This window comes from Meriones unguiculatus, chromosome 1 (assembly GCF_030254825.1).
Source record: "Meriones unguiculatus strain TT.TT164.6M chromosome 1, Bangor_MerUng_6.1, whole genome shotgun sequence".
Lineage (NCBI taxonomy): Eukaryota > Metazoa > Chordata > Mammalia > Rodentia > Muridae > Meriones > Meriones unguiculatus.
In genome coordinates this window covers 94,867,925-94,887,240 of record NC_083349.1, presented here as the reverse complement: position 1 = coordinate 94,887,240, position 19,316 = coordinate 94,867,925, and the positions used below count along the sequence as shown (strand labels likewise).

The 19,316-nt window shown below is 39.8% G+C and overlaps 1 protein-coding gene across 1 annotated transcript in view; it reads right to left on the bottom strand.

The window, feature by feature from the left end:
• The window catches only part of Thada (THADA armadillo repeat containing), a 294,790-nt gene that overhangs the window by 220,751 nt on the left and 54,723 nt on the right, over positions 1 to 19,316 (bottom strand). The window contains exons 23-25 of the mRNA XM_021652847.2: positions 5,704 to 5,836; positions 2,442 to 2,555; positions 477 to 599 (exon numbers count right to left, since the gene is read on the bottom strand). Coding sequence (XP_021508522.1) covers positions 477 to 599; positions 2,442 to 2,555; positions 5,704 to 5,836 — 370 coding nt within the window. The remainder of the gene's footprint in view (positions 1 to 476; positions 600 to 2,441; positions 2,556 to 5,703; positions 5,837 to 19,316) is intronic.

Sequence of the window (19,316 nt, the reverse complement as noted above, 5' to 3'; positions counted from 1 at the left end):
TATGCAACAGTGATAACACCTGTACTGGATTCCACTGAGTTGGGTATACTTACAAATGGCTGAAGTGGCAAATTAAAAAATGATAATGGACCATTAAAAGAAAAGAAGTAATGACCCAGAGCTGACTCACTACATACAGCAAAGAAAAATATGTAGTAGTAACAGCCCAAAGACTGAGAGAAGTAGAAACATACTATTAGTAAGTTCTTACACTTTATGTGGCATAAGTTAAAGACACACAAATGCCAAAGCAACCACAAAATAAAGTCATTATCAACAATAAACCAACAGAGGAGATAAAAAGGCAACCATAAAATAAGGTACAAAATGTAGTCTAATCCAAACTTATCCCCCGAAGAAATAACTTGATAACATGCAGCATATATATTGTATCATCAAGTAAAAGGCTCACTTATAAAACCCTATTATCCAAAAACATAATGAACTCAATGAGCACACATGGCATGAACACTCACTGCCCAAACAGGTGACGTAAAGCCCAGAATCGCAGCCTTAGCTCCATCAGCAACATAAGGAACAATGTTTTCTCCCAGACGGGTATCTCTGAACAAGGCTCTGAGGATATTTAAAGCATGAACCTAGAATGAAAAGTTCAAAATCAGTGGTAGATCTAAAACTATGGTAATTTTAAATCTGTACACAAATTGCCAGAAGTAGACAGTTCTCAAATAAGATAGTACATTTAAGAGAATACACTTAAGAACTGAAAACCTAGGTAAAGGGTTTATAAAATGGAGCAATGCAACTAAAAAAGCTTCATCTGTTGTACATATATAGAATTCTGTACCTGGTAAATAAGAAAAGTAGGTTCTTTCTAAAGATACATGGAATATTTAATTTTTAAAAAATGATCCCCAAAACAGCCACAAATAAAATTAAAAAATGTCAACTATTGCTACCTTGTACATTATGCTCTGATCACAGTGGAACTGCATAGATATATTGTTTGAATGCTTTTAAAATAAATATATTTTATTTTGCCCCCACCCCCACCAAGACAGTTTTACCGTGTAGCCCTGGCTGTCCTGTAACTAGCTCTATAGACCACTCTGGCCTCAAACTCACAGAAATACGTCTGCCTCCCTATTGCTGGGATTAAAGGTATATCCCACCTCTCCCTAAAGTAAATACATATTAAAACATTGGTCAAGGGGCTGGAGAGATGGCTCAGAGGTTAAGAGCACTGACTGCTCTTACAGAGGACCCAAGCTCAGTATTCACAAAGTGGCTCACAACTCCAGTCACAAGTTATATAACTCCAGTTCTATGGGATCTGACAGCCTCTTCTGACCGCCATAAGAACCAGGCACAGGCATGGTACATATATATATTCAGTCAAAGCATGAATCCACACAAAATGAATAACTATTAAAAAATCTAAGCAATGGTCAAGAAAATTTAATATTTATTGTTGATTGACACTGTACAAACTACTAACTGAATCATAAGAAATATAAACTTTATCTTCAATGGCTTTATTTAAAAATACTAAAAAACAAATGTTACATGTCCACTTACCATGACAAAAAATAATAATAATTTTCAAAACAAAAGGAAAAGAAAGTTGTTCAGTTGTCTTAATTTTAAAAAAAAAGGCAAAAACACAACTGAGAGCATTAAGACAACCTTTGTGGCAGATCCAGGCCTTACACACACTAGTAAAGTGCTAGGCCACTTAGCTACATCCCAAGAACAAAAGCTGATTTTTTTAAAATCAGGTTTCTTACAATCCTAACAAGAAGGAAAGAAGTCACAAATAATCAATATTACCAATGCCACAAGAATCTTATTATTTGTCAATGTTCCTATAACCTCGAGTCTTTTCAAAGTGGCCCACTAAGAAAATAAGCAGTTATATTTTCCACATTTCAATGAAAAATGTCTTGATATAGTCCTTTGGAAAAATGATTAATAATATGTTAGTTACTTTTCCCAGAGTTAAATTTCCCAAAGAATTCTCTTACAGTAATTGGCCCCTATGTAAACGTTAATCAACACCATACTTTCCCCCAGTCAGCCCATATTATGGCCCCTGGCACCTGATACTACCTAAGACCACATAAACTTACTTTTCTTTTGTGTAAACTTAGCTCTGTTCCCTAAAAGAAATAGTAATAGTTCCATAATAATAACATTAAGAAATATCTTACCAACTGAATGCTTTCAACAGAGTTCAAAAATTGTTTAATTCCATCAATACATATCAACTAAAGAAAGTTTATTTTGTGGAAAAAAAAAAAAAGACCAAAACAGGGAGAAAATAAAAAAAAAAGCAAAAATCAAACCAAACCTCCTACACCCTTCACATCGGCCTCCCTTCAGGCGTTCTGCATCTTTAGCAGACACTTTTAAAGAGTAACTGTACAGCAGAGACCTATCGCCTCCGTCCTGCAGCAGCACATGCACATTTCCATCATTACCTGGGGGACTATGCCCTTTGAGGCATCTACAGACAAAGCCAAGGAGATCAGCTCTTTCATTGTTATTTTTAACAAATCCATTTTGCCTTTCTTTGGTTCTGATGCCAACAACGCCTATGGAGGGGAAAACAAACACACAAATAAACAAACAAAAACAAAAATCAATGAGCTTTTATTTTGCACATACCTATTTGTCAGCTTTAGAATCAATCCTCAAATTTAAAATATCATCTATTAAAAACAAGACTTTTGAGGTAATTTAATTAAGCCAGGCAATTTTAACCAGGCAGCTTAACTTCTGTATCCTTGCTCATATATAAAATTAGGTTAAGGTGAAATCATGTCAAGTCCATAGCCCCTTCTGTTTGCTTGTTAATTATAATTATAAACGTAAGCAACTGATGAATAAACAGTTATGATTGACCACTTTATAAGAACCAAAATTAGGTAAAACATCAGCTACAATAAGCAAGGCACTTTCAAAAACAAACTGATCAAATAAGAAATCTTTCTTTACTTAAACAATGTCAAAAATATTCTGGATTAGATTTCATCTAAAGGTTTTCCAGCCCTCTAGAGACTGACCAACAATTTAATACTTCACCGAAGAGTCTACTGAAAGTCTAATCACAGCACAGTCTTTGAAACTCCACAGGACAAAAAGAAACATTACAAACTCCAAAGGGATCCTGCACTAGGACTTCAAAGGAGCATCGTATTTACTTTGTAACTAGCATTCAGTAACAAGATAATGGGCTACCAGCCAACTTGAAGCAATATAATAAAAAGAAATGAAGTACTGATATATGTGACAACATGAATAAACACTGAAAATACACTGCTAAGTGAAAGATGCCAGACACAAAAGATTGAATATTGTATTATTCCATTTACATGAAATTTCCAGAACAGACAAATCCACAGAGACAGAAAGATTAACGGTTGCCTAGACCCGGGAGCAGTGCAAGAAGGTGCGGTGGAATGGGGAGTAATTGCTAATGGGTGCGGGTTGGCAGATATTCTAAAATTAGATTATGCTAGCAGTTATCAACTCTGAGAGTATACAAAAAACCACTGTACTGTATGCATTAGATGCATGAACTGTGCCACAAGTAAATTATATCTTAACAAAGTTGTGAAAGAAAAACCACTTCAGTTACATTCTTGGACTCTCTTCCTTCACATGTGTCTTGCAAAATGCAGCTTCTGGCTCCCCGAAGTCAAAGTTTGGAACTACTCTTCTAAATCAATGACAAGCTATACAGTAACAATATACAAGATAAATATATAAACAGATTTAAAATAAATTTCATCACAATATACTTATGCTCAGAAAACATGCTGTATGAATGTTAAAAAAAATTGTCTGTTTATGCAAAGGGTAAATTCACATACTAAAATGGTAGTTTTTTGCCACAGCTAACTTTAAACTCAAGTCATCAGCCAAACAAAGAATATTACTTTATTGGTAAGTCATGCTAAAAAAAATAGGATCCTCTCTGAGCAGATTTTTCTAATAATTAAAACTTTATTCCACTACAATAAAAAAGAAAGCTACACTCAAGAGGTGTTCTACCCAGAAACATGGCTCCCTCCTTGCCCTCAGAGAACTGGGTAAAAGGATGGCAGTGTTACCTGTGAATCTGGGCTTAGGAAATGGACTTGCTGATCACTCTGTACCTATGACCAACTGGCAGCACAAGGCGAGGAACCCAGCTGTGTAATACACAGTACAAACATGAGTTGCCAGACATCTGTCCTCAGAAAAGAAGGCCACACAGACGCAGCAGGCTGGAGGGAACTGCAAGCAGGAAACTAAGCCACACTCACCCTAAGTGGCTCAGACCCAGGAACAGCTTATTTCCCAGGGTTACCCAGTGATCTCAGTCAATCGCTGCTGCAACTGCTGCCCCATGGGCGGCCATGGAGAGACTGGGAATAAGAGAAAGAAGTAAAGGAGAAAAAGGAAAAACTACAGGAGGACTAAAAAAGAGACCTACTTTACTGCCATTGCACTTAGTGACACTACCCAACTTGTGGATTTTGTTTTAGAATAAACAAGGATGACATCTGAGCATCTGAGGGCACTGGTGTTTATTCTTTGGGATAATGAAGGTGCTATCTTTGTCCTCTATGCTGTAAGAGATAATTAATTAAAAAACAAGGGATCGACCACGTGTTCACCTATGTTCAGGACTGTACTTACATATAGTCTCACATGAAGATGTGGTCAAAAGTCAGATGAACTGGGCCTAAGTCTTAGCAAATTTTACATCCCTATGGCCTCTCCAGTCCCCAGTCTCTTCACTTAAGACATATTTATATGATAACTGTACCTATCTCATAAGAGTTTAGGCAGGGATTTAATGAAGTAACAGAAGTGACTCAACCACCACTGAGAGCTACTATTAAGATAAGCTGGGCGTGGCAGCACACACCTTTGATCCCAGGAGAGGCATGAAAATCTTTGTGAGTTCGAGGCCAGCCTGGTCAGGACATCCAAGGCCACACAGAAAAAACGCTATCTCAAAACAACAACAAACAAATATTATGATTTTGGGGGCTCTGTGTTATTGGCACACACGTCTAGTCCCAGCATTCAGGAGGCAGAGGCAGTCGAATCTTTGAGCTCAAGGCCAGCCTGGGCTGCTGTGTTCCAAGATAACCAGGGATATACAAAGAAATCATGTCTCAATAAAAACAAACAAACAAATAAAAAAGATTATGATTTTTTATGAAAATTATTTTCTAAAAGGACTCAAATATGGATGTTTCCTAGAAGCAAGCAATCCCTGTGTCCATAGTGACTTCTGATTACTAAATACACAGATGGAAATCTATACTGCCCTCTGTTTATACTACAAGACTGCTCTTCTAATCCAAGGGCAGATCTGACACAGAACATACTGTCCACACGCTAAAACAAAGTCACACAGGAGACAGAGGATGGCACAGCCAGTAAAAGTACTTGCCACCAAATGTTACCAACCTAAATTCAATCCCTGAGACCCACATGATGAAAGGAGAGAGCCAACTCCAGCAAGCTGTCCTCTGATCTCTATGTGTATCGATAGCATGCGTATGCTTACACACACATAAATAAGTAAATGTAATAAAAACTAAAAATAACAAAGTCACAGATGCTATGGTACTGAAAAGACAGAAACATCCAAACGCACTATGTCAACTCACACATTATAAAGGTGAAAATACAGTATCTTCAAAGCACAAACAGACCAGTGCCAAGCTCTTAGGAGAGTACCTGTATGTAGAAAGGAATTCCAGCACTGCGCCTTGTAGCACAGAGTTTGGATGAGGGATCACTGCTTTTAATTTCCTCCAAAACACTCCACAACCACTGCTCTGGCAGCTTTTGCAGACTCAAATGAGAGCACCTAAAACGTATAAGCAAGCAATGTTTAAAATTATCAGGAACTAAAAGGTAAAAGTGCAACTGATGAGATCTAGAGTCACCCGAGAGACCCATTTCTGGGTGTGCCTGTGAGGGGTTACAAAGTCCACCTGTGAGGCAAAGTTTGTAAGGAGGGAATGAGCTCAGCGGAGGCAGCCATCACTCTCTTCTTTCTGCCTATGGATGCAGCTCTTGATGCCTTGACTTACCTGTCGTGATGTCTGTATCCATGACCCACAACAGACCCCCATCTTCCTTAAGTTGCTTTTTGCAGGGTATTTCCTCACAGCCAACAAGGAAACACCTAAGACACCCTCTTTACTATGTGTCTTGGCACTTAAAGCTATTAAAGGTTCTCCTTACTACAACTACTGCATAAAAATCACCCTATCCACAAACAAGCTTGATCACACAGGCTTGCCTACATACTCACAATGGTCTGAAGAAGGCTAGCTGAACTCTTACAGAAACTGTAAGAGTCAAGGCTTCCAACCAAAATATCATATACAGTATAGTTTTCTGCGATGTTTCCTGTAATTTGATTTTTAAATTTACAGAGGTCACACACAAAGTAAATGCATCTAAACTTACATTTTAATAATTATTTTATCTTATTTAAAATGTGGTTTCTCACAAATAATTTTTTTTCAGTTCTGTAGAGTATTAAGAATGAAATTTATCTGGGAAGAAGCAAGAAACGTAAATAGCTTATTTGAACACTATATAACAGGATGTTCTTAAAGTGTGTGCATGTGTGTGCCTGCACATACACAAACAGGCAGGAATGCCATGGCAGAGAGGTCAGAGGACAACTCTCAGGAGTCCCTTCTCTGAGCTCCTCCATGTGCTGACCATTGCACCGGCCACGAGAAGACTTGTGCACTACTGTACTAGCTTTGGCTGAAAAAGCGGCATACTCAGCAGCAGGCCACAGCCACCGTGGAAGAGGGCGCCTTGACGTAAGGGGGCTAGGGCACACATGGGGCCTAATGCAATAGGCAAAAGCCCACTGCTGAGCTAGATCCCCAGTCCTTTTCTGATTTTCATTTTGAGAAAAGGTCTCAGTTAGTTGCCCATGCAGGCCTGGAATTTGGCAATCCCCTGACTCAGTCTTCCCAAGTAGAAGTTAAAGACCAGGGCCTGCTTAACTGAAAATTAACACATTATAATAAACAGATGCAAGTCGAAAAAAAATGCTTTTGTTTCAAATAAAGGAAAAATATGAGAAAGCTGGTGCAAGGGTTACACCTTAAACACACATTTGGGATTTGTTTTTTTCTTTATTCTGTTGTAAAACAGTGAACTTCCATTTCTGACTAAACATTTCAGCTAGGAAGTAACATTTAGGTATACTTTTCATACTTCCTTAAATATAGGATTAATACTACTTAAAAGTAATCATTTTAAACTTTGAAATGGATTGAAGTATATCAGTCCTAAACCTTAGATTCAAAGCCACCTACACTCCACAGGCCGAGATTTTAAAGACTTCACTGTAGAATGGATTAAAAATTTTTCACCTTACCCTTTCTTCTTCCCATCTATGCCCTTCAGCCACCAAAACTAACTCTCCAAAATTTAAAGCATTGGCTGGAGATGTAGTTCAGTTGGTACAGGGAGTTTGCTTGGCACACTGCAGGCCCTAGGTTAAATCCCAGTACTGAGGGGGAAAAGTCAGAATCAGTAGACTAAATAAGACCCAAAGACTTAACGACAAACTCTCACGTGACAGCCTTGTTTGGTCCCTGATTAGAACAAATACAAGAACAATACTGCCAAGTAATACAAAAAATTAGTAAATATTCTACATATAGCAGGCACCCAGGATAACAGTGGCACTAGAACATGAGAAAGAGTATCTACATTTTTAAAGACACATACAGAAAGGCCTAGGTATAAAATTCACAAATCAAAATTAATATTCTAATACTTCAACAACTACCAGGCAAACAAAAGCACATGTGGCAAATTCCGGTAACTGTTGAATCTGAGAAATGAATAAAGGCAATCTGATCTATTAAACATGTTTGTGTAAAATATGTATGTACATACATATACACATATTTGTACTTTAAGATGTATGCTTCCTATTCTATCATCTTAAAGATAAATGTTGTTCCTATGTTGGCGGTACTAAGTATGGAGCCCAGGGCCTTGCCACTGCCAGGTGAATACTCTTTCAGTAAGTCCGTTCCCAGCCACAGCTAGTAGTTTCTTTAGCTTATTTAACACTGCCAACTGGAGACACTTGAGATGGCCCAGCAGTTAAGAACACGGACCACTCTTGTAAGAGGGCCTGAGTTCAGTTCCCAGAACCCATGTCAGATGGCTCACCATTCTCAAACTCCAGGACTCAACACCTTCTTCTGACCTCACATGTACATACTCACACATAAGTAAATGTTTTTTAAAACTAACTGGGAATAATCTTTTATTTCCCAATCAAAAAAATGAACTTTATATTCCTCAAGGCAATTATTTAAGTGCTAACGACACAGTTACAGCTTGAACTGCTACCATCTCTGAGCCCTTTCACAACTAAAAACAGAAAGAATATATATGGGTTAATATATAGCTCCTAATAAGTAGTCAAGGAAAAAAATAAAAGCATTTTGTGTTCACATGAATATGTTGGAGTTACATACAGACGAAAGTCACTTTTTTAACTTTATTTTTTATTTTTATTAATTACAGTTTATTCACATTGTATCCCCCCTGTACCTCCGTCCCTCCTTCCCTCCCAAACCCACCCTCCTTCCCCCTTTTCCACCCATGTCCCTCTCCCAAGTCCAATGATAGGGGAAGTCCTCCTCTCCTTCCTTCTGATCCTAGTCTATCAGGTCTCATCAGGAGTGGCTGCATTGTCTTCCTCTGTGGCCTAGTAAGACTCCTCCCCCCTCAGGGGGACGTGACCAAAGAGCAGGCCAATCAGTTCAGGTCAGAGACAGTCCCTATTCCCATTACTATGGGACCCACTTGGACACTGAGCTTGTCATGGGCTACATCTGTGCAGGGGTTCTAGTTTATCTCCATGAATGGTCCTTGGTTGGGAGTATCAGTCTCAGAAAAGACCCCTGTACCCAGATTTTTTGGTTCTGTTGCTCTCCTTGTGGAGCTCCTGTCCCCTCCAGGTCTTACTATCTCTCCCTTCTTTCATAAGATTCCCTGGACTCTAGGCCACAGAGGAGAACTTTGCAGCCAGTCCTGAAGATACCTGATAAAACAGGGTCAGATGAAAGGGGAGGAGGTCCTCCCCTATCAGTGGACTTGGAAAGGGGCAGGGAGATGAGGGAGGGAGGATGGGATTGGGAGGGAATGAGGGAGCAGGATACAGGTGGGATATAGAGTTAATAAAATGTAACTAATAATAAAAATAGAAATAAATTAAAAAAAAAAAGATTCCCTGCACTCTGCCAAAGTTTGGTTATAAGTCTCAGCATCTGCTCTGATACCCTGCAGGGTAGAGCCTTTCAGAGACCCTCTGTGGTAGGCTCCTGTCCTGTTCCCTGTTTTCTCCCTCTTCTGATGTCCACCCTCTTTGCCCTTCTGAGTGAGGTTTGAACATCTCAGCTAGAGTCCTCCTTCTTGATTAGTTTCTTTAGGTGTACAGATTTTAGTATGTTTACCCTATATTATTTATCTAATCTCCACTTATGAGTGAGTATATACCCTGTGTGTCTTTCTGCTTCTAGGATACCTCACTTAGGATGATCTTTTCCAGTTCCCACCATTTGCCTGCACATTTCATGATTTCCTTTTTTTTATTGCTGAGTAATATTCCAAAGAAAGTCACTTTTACAGTGTCTTGATGTAGAATTATCTACAAATTTCATTTCCTTGAACTTTCTGCTCCATTGAAGAATTGCCTTAAAGATATGGCTACAGTCTACCACAGGGCAAGTCAATAAAAATTCACTCCACAGGAGAGACAGGGAGAAATGAAGTGCAGGAATGACAGGAACTTGTGTTCTTATCAAGTGCACTGCAATACTAGTACATGACACGAATACAGTGAGGCTTCTCTACACAGCCTCTCTTAGGTCTTCCTGTGCCGGCAAACGAAGGCCACAGAAGCCAGGTCTGTGATCAGAGGGCAACCTCTCTAGGCATCACACTATGACCTGACAACTGTTCTAGACTACTCATCAAATCCTGATTTAAATGACAATATTCTTCTTAGTTTGAAAGGCCACATATGACCCGGTCCTACCTTTCTTACTTTAACTTCACCAACTTCTACACAGACACTCTGTTTTAACAAGGTTCTTGCCGTTGCTGGCCTTCTGCCCAAACATAAAACACATGCACCAAATATGCAAACACGTCCATATTTCCAACTAAGCACCTGTTTCTAGTATCTACACATACTCCTCTTCATCAAAATTGATAAACTTTCTAACTTATATGGAGCAATTACTAGGCACAGGTGTACATAGAGCTGGTGATGTCATGAAGGGAATGGGTTATAAGCTGGACAATGAAAGTTGTTTGGAGGAATGGTGGAGAGCCTACAAAGTAGAGTTCATAGGGTCCTGAAAGCAGATAAGCAAGGAACAAGCTTTAGCCAAGGTCCCAAAGACAATTCCCTCATTTAGATTCTTGGCTATTTGAACTGTAAACATTTAGTCAGGCCTATTTATTCCCTTGAGTATTACATACTAAGGACTAAATGTACCTTATTAATTTGGGGATTTCCAAAGCAAGGCCAGAAGAATGTTCTACAAAATTATAGCTAGCAAAGTGCCCTCAAAAGAGCCCTCTGTGCCCACTGAAGACCAGCAACCTTGGGAAGGAGCTCCGAGAAATGCTCAGGGCACTCGCTCCTGCCATTCAGTCCAGGTTTTGTTCTGCTCTGGAATTCCCCAGCACCAAACCAGCTTTTCTCAAGAATTCTCTAATTGGCTGGCTTCCAGTCTGGGCTTTGCCACTAAGCTCTACCCTTGCTTCCTAGCTCTGCTTCTCTCTTGGACTAGACCTTCCACCCCAAAGTTACATAGGAAAATCTGAACCAACAGCATAATTCTCAGTCTCTTTATTCATGTGAAATTCATATGTACTTTAAACACAACCCTACAGGTTTTAGTTAAATTACCATACTGGAAATATATTTGCCCTGCTACACAGAAAGAAAACATTATTGCATGTCTAGTATGCATCTAGTCCATACATCTGATCCTGCATCATCCTTGTAACAAACACATGCATGAGAAAATACTGTTTCCTGACAGATGAAGGCAAGGACACAGTGGTTTAGAACACCAATCAGGAAGTCAGGGTGAACAAGCATTTAAGTGGATGTTTAGGAACCCCAACTATGCAGCCAAGTTAAGGAGTCAGATCTCTTCTGTGCCCCATAAAAGCTATGTAATCTAGGACATGTTACAGAAGCGCTACTTCCCATCTTTCTCCCTATCTCATGAATGCTATTAAAAATGAGTTTTCTCTTGGAACATCTGAGGCATTTTATAACATTATGTGATTATAAGAAACTTAAATTAGATATAATTGGCTTACATTTTGAAAAGGCATCCTCCACACTGACACAACACTGCCTTTCATAACACCCGAAATATACACATGAAAGCCCTAAAACCAGTTAAACTGAAGACCAAGATAACCACAGGGAATTACAAAAGTGAAAATGCTGACACATGAAAGAGGCTTACAGCATGGCAGATTTCGAAGCAGCAGTGCATGGCGGCCACGAAGTCAGCTTCTGTGAGGTAAACAGTCTACCTCCCAGAGAGGAAACTTCAGTAGCTTCCTCTCCCACAAGAGGGGACTTAAAAGGGGCTACTGCCAGAGCTGGGGCTACAGACAAGAAACGCCATAAGCACAGGGAAACCCTGATCCAGGCTTTCTATCAAATTGTTGGTTAAATCAGTGACGCCCCAGTGGGACTAGGAAGAGATGGACCAGAATAACACAAGCTGGTTTACCTCCTCAGAGAAATTAATCCAAATAAGCAAAGAAATTAATCAAAATTTCCTAATTATAACCAGCAAACCAAATCTCACAACACAAATACATTTCTTATTAAGGACAGCTAAAAATAATTGGAACATAAACTGACTCTAAATGAAACCAATTTTACAGGGCAGACTGACAATGACCTTAAAATAACTTGGCTGTAGTATGCTAAAGAAATAATTATGGAACGATCGTTTCCTACGGAGTCCCAGAGAGATGGGGATGTCCCTCAATGGCAGGGTGCTCACCGAGCCGGGTGCCACGAGCCAGGCCCGGCTTCAATACCTGCACTACAGAGGAGAAAAGCACAAAAGGAATATTTGCTGTCAGGAATGGCATATATTTGTCTTGCCAGAACTCAGGAGTAAAGGCAACTCTGACTACATAGTAAGTTGGAGGCCACTGTTGGCTACATGAAACTGTCAAATTTTTTAAAGTGCAAGAAATTATGAAGAACAATGCTGAAAAAAGAAAACAGGCATAAATTAAAAAATAGAAATTTTGTATCAGTATAATTTCAAGAAATATGCCATCAATGCTAAAGAATTACTTAAAAAATTAAAAACATAACTATATAAAAAGAAGTTTCTCATTATCAATAAGAGACATACTGTATTTAAAATGCTGAAGGATAGCTACCTGCTGTTAAAAGTCTGTACCATATTAGGCTGTATTCAAAAGCAGAAGCAAAACCTAGGTTGTTTGAGACATACTAGCAACATGCCTGCTGGGCACACTCGATGTCTCAGTGGACCTACATGGTGGAAAAAGAAAGGCTCCTGCAAGTCTAACTCTCACATACAAGTGGCATGTGTGCAAACACACACACACACACACACACACACACACACAGAGTTAGCTAATTATTTAATTAAATGTAATACACTTTAAAGGTGTCTGGGCGACTGAATGAAAAAAATCCTAGAAGATGTACTTTAGCATAGGTAAGAAAATCCTAGTGGTGTCAAAAAAACAAAAACAAAAAACCCAAAACCAGGCTTATTGACATCATTCCTTCTAGAAAGTCTCATATCTAATCTGTCAATAACACAGGCAGTTTACTTTGAAATGATGCAGATTCTGGTCCAGTTTTTCTATCTCTCTTCACCATCCTGCGAGCCACTGCCATCTCTTCCTAAATTAAAGTCATACTGTAATTTCCCAAGTGGTCTCTCTACTTTCACTAGTACCCTTTATTCTCAGCACAGCATTCTTAATAATCCTTTCAAATGGCCAGATCAAACTAGGTATAGTATAATCCTAGCACCTGAGAGGCTGAGGCAGAAGGAGCCTGAGTTTGAGGCTACCCTGGGCTGAGTAATATGATTCAACCTTAAAATAAATAATCCACGAGGCCAGACCATTTCTCATCCATGTCTTGAATCTATTTACAAGCCCCCACTGTGCATCCCCAATTTCCCCCAAGGAACAACCCAAATCTTCACTGACCCCATCTTGCAGTTTCTTCACACCAAGCTAGTTATACCTGGCATTCCCATGTTCCCTCATTTAAAGTAGCCAATGCTGTCTCTTGGACTTTTGTACTTGTGTAAACTGGGTACAAAATAAAAATAGAGCACCAAGACCTGAGCTTAATGAGAGCATTATTTCAAGAGCACTGACCCTATGTTCCATTACATTTTTAACTGGATCTGGCTGGTTAGAAAAACACCACCAGCTGTGTGTGATTTGTTTCAGTGGGTTTCCCTCCCAAACAAACAAACAAAAGCCACGAAGAAGAAGGAGCTGGTCGTGTTCCGCACCGCGCCCTAGAAACAACTTCCAAAAGACACTTATTCAGAAAATACTTTGGGGTGCACTGTTTCGAGGAAACTATCTTCCTACTCATGTTTCGTTCAGGTTATTTTCAGACTGATTTTAGTCTTAGAACATGTACCATCAGAATTAAAATGTTAAGGTAGTACAGAGAGCACTACCTTGCAACCAGAATATCCTTTAGAAAATTCAACTGATAGGGAATCCACTCATGCCTGGCATGAAGTGAACTGTGTCTCATCCATTCTGGAAGTACTCCAACTCCCCCAAGGAACTGGGGAAATGAATTCTTGTTAATACACCATTTTCTTATATTAACTGAATCATTCACAATGGTCTAAAGAAGCATTCGCCTGCAAACATAAAGCAACCACTCTCACAATGAGAAATGTGAAGTACATGAAAGCTAGAGTATGAAGCAAATTCCCAGAAATGTACCAAGACACAACTGCCAAGAAATGAATCATGAACAACCTCACTGGCCCAAAGCCAAGGCTTGCACCTACACCTCTGTTTACCAAATAATTCACTTACCAGGCTACTATCTCTAAGGGCTTTTAGTACAGAAAGGAAGTCCTTCCACCCTGCTCATCAACACAAGTGAAAGTGAAAACTGTCAGGTTTAAAAACAGCTCTAAACAATAATTTACTCAGTTAAGTTATGGGGTCAAGAAAAAATCAGCATCAATAAAAATAAAGCTATATTTACAGGCTGACTGCTGATATATTTTCACATTGCCACATCTCTTTACTTTCCTTCATCTGCATTTAACAACATTTAAATAACTTGATATAAGTCAACAAACGCTTTGAGAGCAAAATTGTAATGTGATATAAAATACGCACTATTATGTGTTAAGTTCAAAGCAACATGTGAAGGAAAACAGCAATTTCCAGAATAACCCCTTGGAGTGGCTATTCAGAATACCAAACTTCCAGATCCCTAAAACACTATAAAAAGACACAGAGTTGTAGTCAAGGCAGCACCAGGTACCCTCTCCTGGTTACCTGTATATAATTTATTCTGAATATGTTTCACAGAAAACTAAAAAGCATACCTTTCCATATGCATTTAATCCATTCTCTGGCCTTACAAAGCCTTACACATCTGGACAACCTCATTAAATTTTATTTTATCCCATTTTGCTCTTGGGTACCCAAAGATTCACGTACTAGCTCTTCCCCAGAACTCTGCTGCTTCTGTTCATCTGGATCCTCTAGAATACTACTTGAGTTCTAAGAGGAAAAAGGGGCCTTTCTACCACCAAACTTTATTACATCAAAATATAAATTGCTAAGTGGGGCTTGGAGGTTCACACCTGTACTCCCAGCACTTGGGAAGTGGGAGAGAAGATCTGAAGTTTAAGGTCATCCTCAGCTAAACAGTGACCTCAAGCCTAGGCTGTAAGAGGCCCTGTCTCAAAACAAGAGAACAAGGCAGGCAGGGTGATTCAGTGGGTGAAGGTGGGTGTGCAAGCCAGACAACGTGAGTTTCACTGTTGGATCTCAAGGTGGAAGGAGAGAACTGACTCTCAAGAGTTGTCTTCTGATCTCACATGTGCTAGTGTGTGTGCACACACACATGGGTAGCTGACAGTGTGTTATGACTTCCTAAGTGTGCTTTATAATAAAAGCTCCAAGGGAACCAAGGATATATTCTCCCCCATCCATTCTGCACTCTCAAGTACCTACAACAGTGCCTGGCACCCAACTGGGAGCTCAATAAGTTTTTGCTGGCACAATCAACTCTGCTGGGCATGCCACTCCAATAAAGGAGGCTGGCAAAGAAAGAGGGTGAAGAGGATACAGTAACTAGAGAAGGAAGAGAAACACAGATTTCTCAGGGATGAGGGGCACCACTAGAGCTGAGCACAAGACCCAGCACTCACAAGCAGTCTATCAACATCAATGCTATTAGCCTAAATCCTGCCCCCAAAGATAAGCTTCTTCCAGGACTCAAGAACAAAACCAAATCAAGTTCAAAATGAAGACTAGTACATGCTTCTGGAGTGTTGTTTAACTGATGTTTGGACATGTGAAAATCGGGTAGAAACCATGTTTCACATGACCAACGTTTCTGAATTTTAGCAACATGTAAAACATATAACTTTTTCCTTTTCTCTTAGGCTCATTAGGAGACCTTCTTTAGGCAATGACTACAATTATTTCCTGTTTGCTAATTTTTCTAAATCTATCTCCCCACCCAGAATATCTAACTCTCCCTATTTACATAGCACAGGGTGTTTCCCAGAATGCTGGACTTCCAGCAGCAAAACTCGAAGGAGTCCAAGGTCCTCCATCTCCAACTCTGACTCCTCGCCCAAGTTACGGACCTGTATCCCAACTGTCTTTTATCCCGTCTACTACAGCACTGGGTTGTCCACTGCCAAGGCCTTCTCTTGCATTTTGTTTTCCCTCCTGCCCTTAACTGTTCCTAACAATTCTAATGATTCTTCCCTTCACTTGGGACAGACAGATCAACAAGCTGACCTTGGTCTTAGTCTTGAATTTCTGCCTAGTGAAGACTTTACTTACGTAATACCAAACATTAAAGTGCTGGGTTAAAAGTTCCTCTAGTGGGATGAGGACATGTCAGTTGGCAAAGCACCTGTTAAGTGAACATAAGGACCTGAGTTTAAACCCAGAAGCCATCTCAAAAAGCTGGGTGCTCTTACATTCCCAGCACTGGGAAGGTAGAGATAGGAAGATCCTTAGGGCTTGCTAGCTACCCAGCATGGCCTGGTGGGCTATGGGTCAAGGAGAAACTTTTTCTCAAAGAACAAGTTGATGGCTCCTGAGGAATGATGCCCTGCAGCGTCTACATGAACCTGTATACAGGCAGAACCACATGAATACATGGACACACAGTTAAATAAAGCTCCTCTAGAAGAAAAGCCCACAATTTACCATTATTTTTATCCTCTACTAGTGCCTCCTGTCACCATTCCCTACATACAGTGAGTGAGCAATAAACGTCTCCTGGACTACTAGCCTATAAGAAATACTCACCTTCCCCCATTTGGACTCTAGAGGCAGTTTTATCAACCGTTGTGTGCCTCTAAACATAAGTGTTTAAAAAAGAAAATCATTACAAAGATGCTCTGAAAAATCAAGACACACAGCTTGGCGGCACACACCTCAGCTCTCAGGAGGCAGAGGCAAGAGGATATTTGTGAGTGTAAAGCCAAGCCTGGTCTACATAGCTCCAGGATAGTCAGAGGTGCATAGAAGCCCTGCCTCAAAGAGATAGTCTTTTACTCTTTTAGTGACTGCTGTAATAGAGAAGGTATCACCCTAAGCATATGAAGTACGTAAAGCCCCTGATGAGAACTGCCCCCACATTTCACCACAACCTCACAGAAGCCTTCACACCTGGATTAGACCCTACCAATGTTCTCTAGGTTCCCAGGAATTCATATTTTCTGTGGTCTAAAGAGCTTGTCCAGCACAGCATCCAGCACACAGAAGATGTTAAAGCAACTTTCTGTTGCATGATTGAATACAAACAAACCAAACAAGCAGAGTTGGTGGCAGCTGCTGCATATTAGCTGTGTCTTCTGGTGAACACAAGACTGAAAAGGCAGGTGTAGGAAAGAGAAACTGTAACCTTAAGACTTCTCAACATGAGGTCACAGTGGCTACAAAATGAAACACCCTTGAGTTTTGGCTCTTCAATGGACCTTCTGTCATTCCCCAGCAAGGAAAGATTGCTTTATAAGGAAGTGATTTCAAAACACCAGAGTTACTGGTTTTGTGATAAGGAGGGAACTGCCAGGTCAAAATGAAGCCAGGGAAGACTCCCAAGAACAGTGCAGCCAATTTGAGTTGTTTGTTTTGGTTCCTCATCACACAATCCGGGGGTCAGTAGGAAAAAGGAAAGTATACTGAATGAAGACGTGATTCCTGCCAACAATACACAGTCACCAACCACAGACTAGGGGAATTCCAATACCCAGCTTCTCTCAGCAAATGCTCTCAAAGAGCAGACACCATCTTTGTCTGAAGACTCTTTTGCTTTGACTATCTTGTGAAACTAATGCAAAACACACCATATGTCTTTAGCCTCAATTTTCAGTTCCTTACTAAGGGTTCAAGTCTCATCAAGAAAGGAATTCAGTAGCACTAAATATTATTAATCTACACATACAGCTATGAAATCAGTTCTAAAGGAAACTTACAAAACTGTATCCAATTCCAGGGCTGTGGAGATGCTGACAGGTAAAGGTATGTATCACATAAGACCCTAGGACCATATAACAGAGGAAGGAGTTAACCAGCCCCCATAAGTTATCCTCTTATCTTCACAACACATGCCATGTGCACACCCCCACACACACATCACTTGCAAAAATAACTTTTAGAAATGTATCCAATTTCCTATAATCTTTCACTCCCAAAAGCCCCAGACTTCCACAAGAAATAGGCATTGTACACAGGGAGTAAGCTGCTCAACGATGAGAGAAGCTGAATTCTTCCTGCAGTTCTCAAGAAGGGGTACAGCATCTCAAACAGGTTGAACACCTTACTGTTGTTAGCAAGCTGGAAGTGGAACTCACTGAAATTCCTACCTTTACTTTTTTGGTGGTTTGTTTATTTGTTTGTTGGGGCTTTTTTTTTTTTTTTTGGTCTGTATTTCAAACCAAGGGGTCAAAAATCAATGCCCTGTGATTTTTCTTCTTCATTACCATCAAGAAGGGACCAGAAGGAAGGTTTTCATTGTTATTTTTCTCCTCAAGTGGCGTGGCATGAGCCTATAAAAAATGTAACAGAGAGCTGGGGCTACACCTCAGTGGTGCAATACTTGCCTAGCATGCCCAAGACTCGAGATTCAATGGTCAGCACTGAAAATAACAACAACAACAATAAATAATAACAGAAAAGTAGCAGAAATGCATAGGGTTGGTATTCCGGCTTCTTTGTTGTATTGAGTAGAACACTGAATTACTGTTCCATAAACAGATTAATCCAACTTCTATTCACAGACTCATCTCACTCCTACTGGATAAGTGCTTTAAGATAAGAAAAAAACAAAACAAAACAAAACAACAATACAAAATCAAGCTACATGTCACATACCCCACTAAGCGGTCATCAGACTACTCTGTAGCAATAAATCAGATTCCCGGAGTTCAGAGCAGCTCCCCAACCACTTCTTCCATCCACCTCTGTTGTCCTGTGGTGCTGCCTTGCTGAGCTCCAATTAGTTATATTACTTGTTGGTTGTTGTTAAATGAGGTACTTCATTTCCTGAAATCCTTTCGGTATGGCATTATTCTTCATATAGAATTTTTTTTCTCCTATCTCCAACAATTTCGTAAGTGAAATTTTCTATTCATTCTTTCTCCAGGTATTACATTTATTACCTATGGTTCAAGTTTTTTCTTTCAAATAAACTAAACAATGACAGATGTGTAAAGGAATGTAGTAGCAACTTTTTAAAACATAACTCTGAGTATGGAGAAACTTTAAATCTGAAGAAGGATTTGCACAGATGAAAGCAGGTGAGAAAGTGACATTATCAACAGAAGCCACCTTACCCTTCCTCACCAACATCACAGACTGCTCAAGTTTATTGCAGGTGAAAACATCAGGATACTACTCTGAGCCTTAGTTCCAGGCACAGACAACAACTGAACAAATGAACAAAGAAGCCACAGTAAGAATAAGAAATGTGGTGGCAGGAAGTGCTCAAAGAGTTGGTTCTCTTAGTGTTTGTT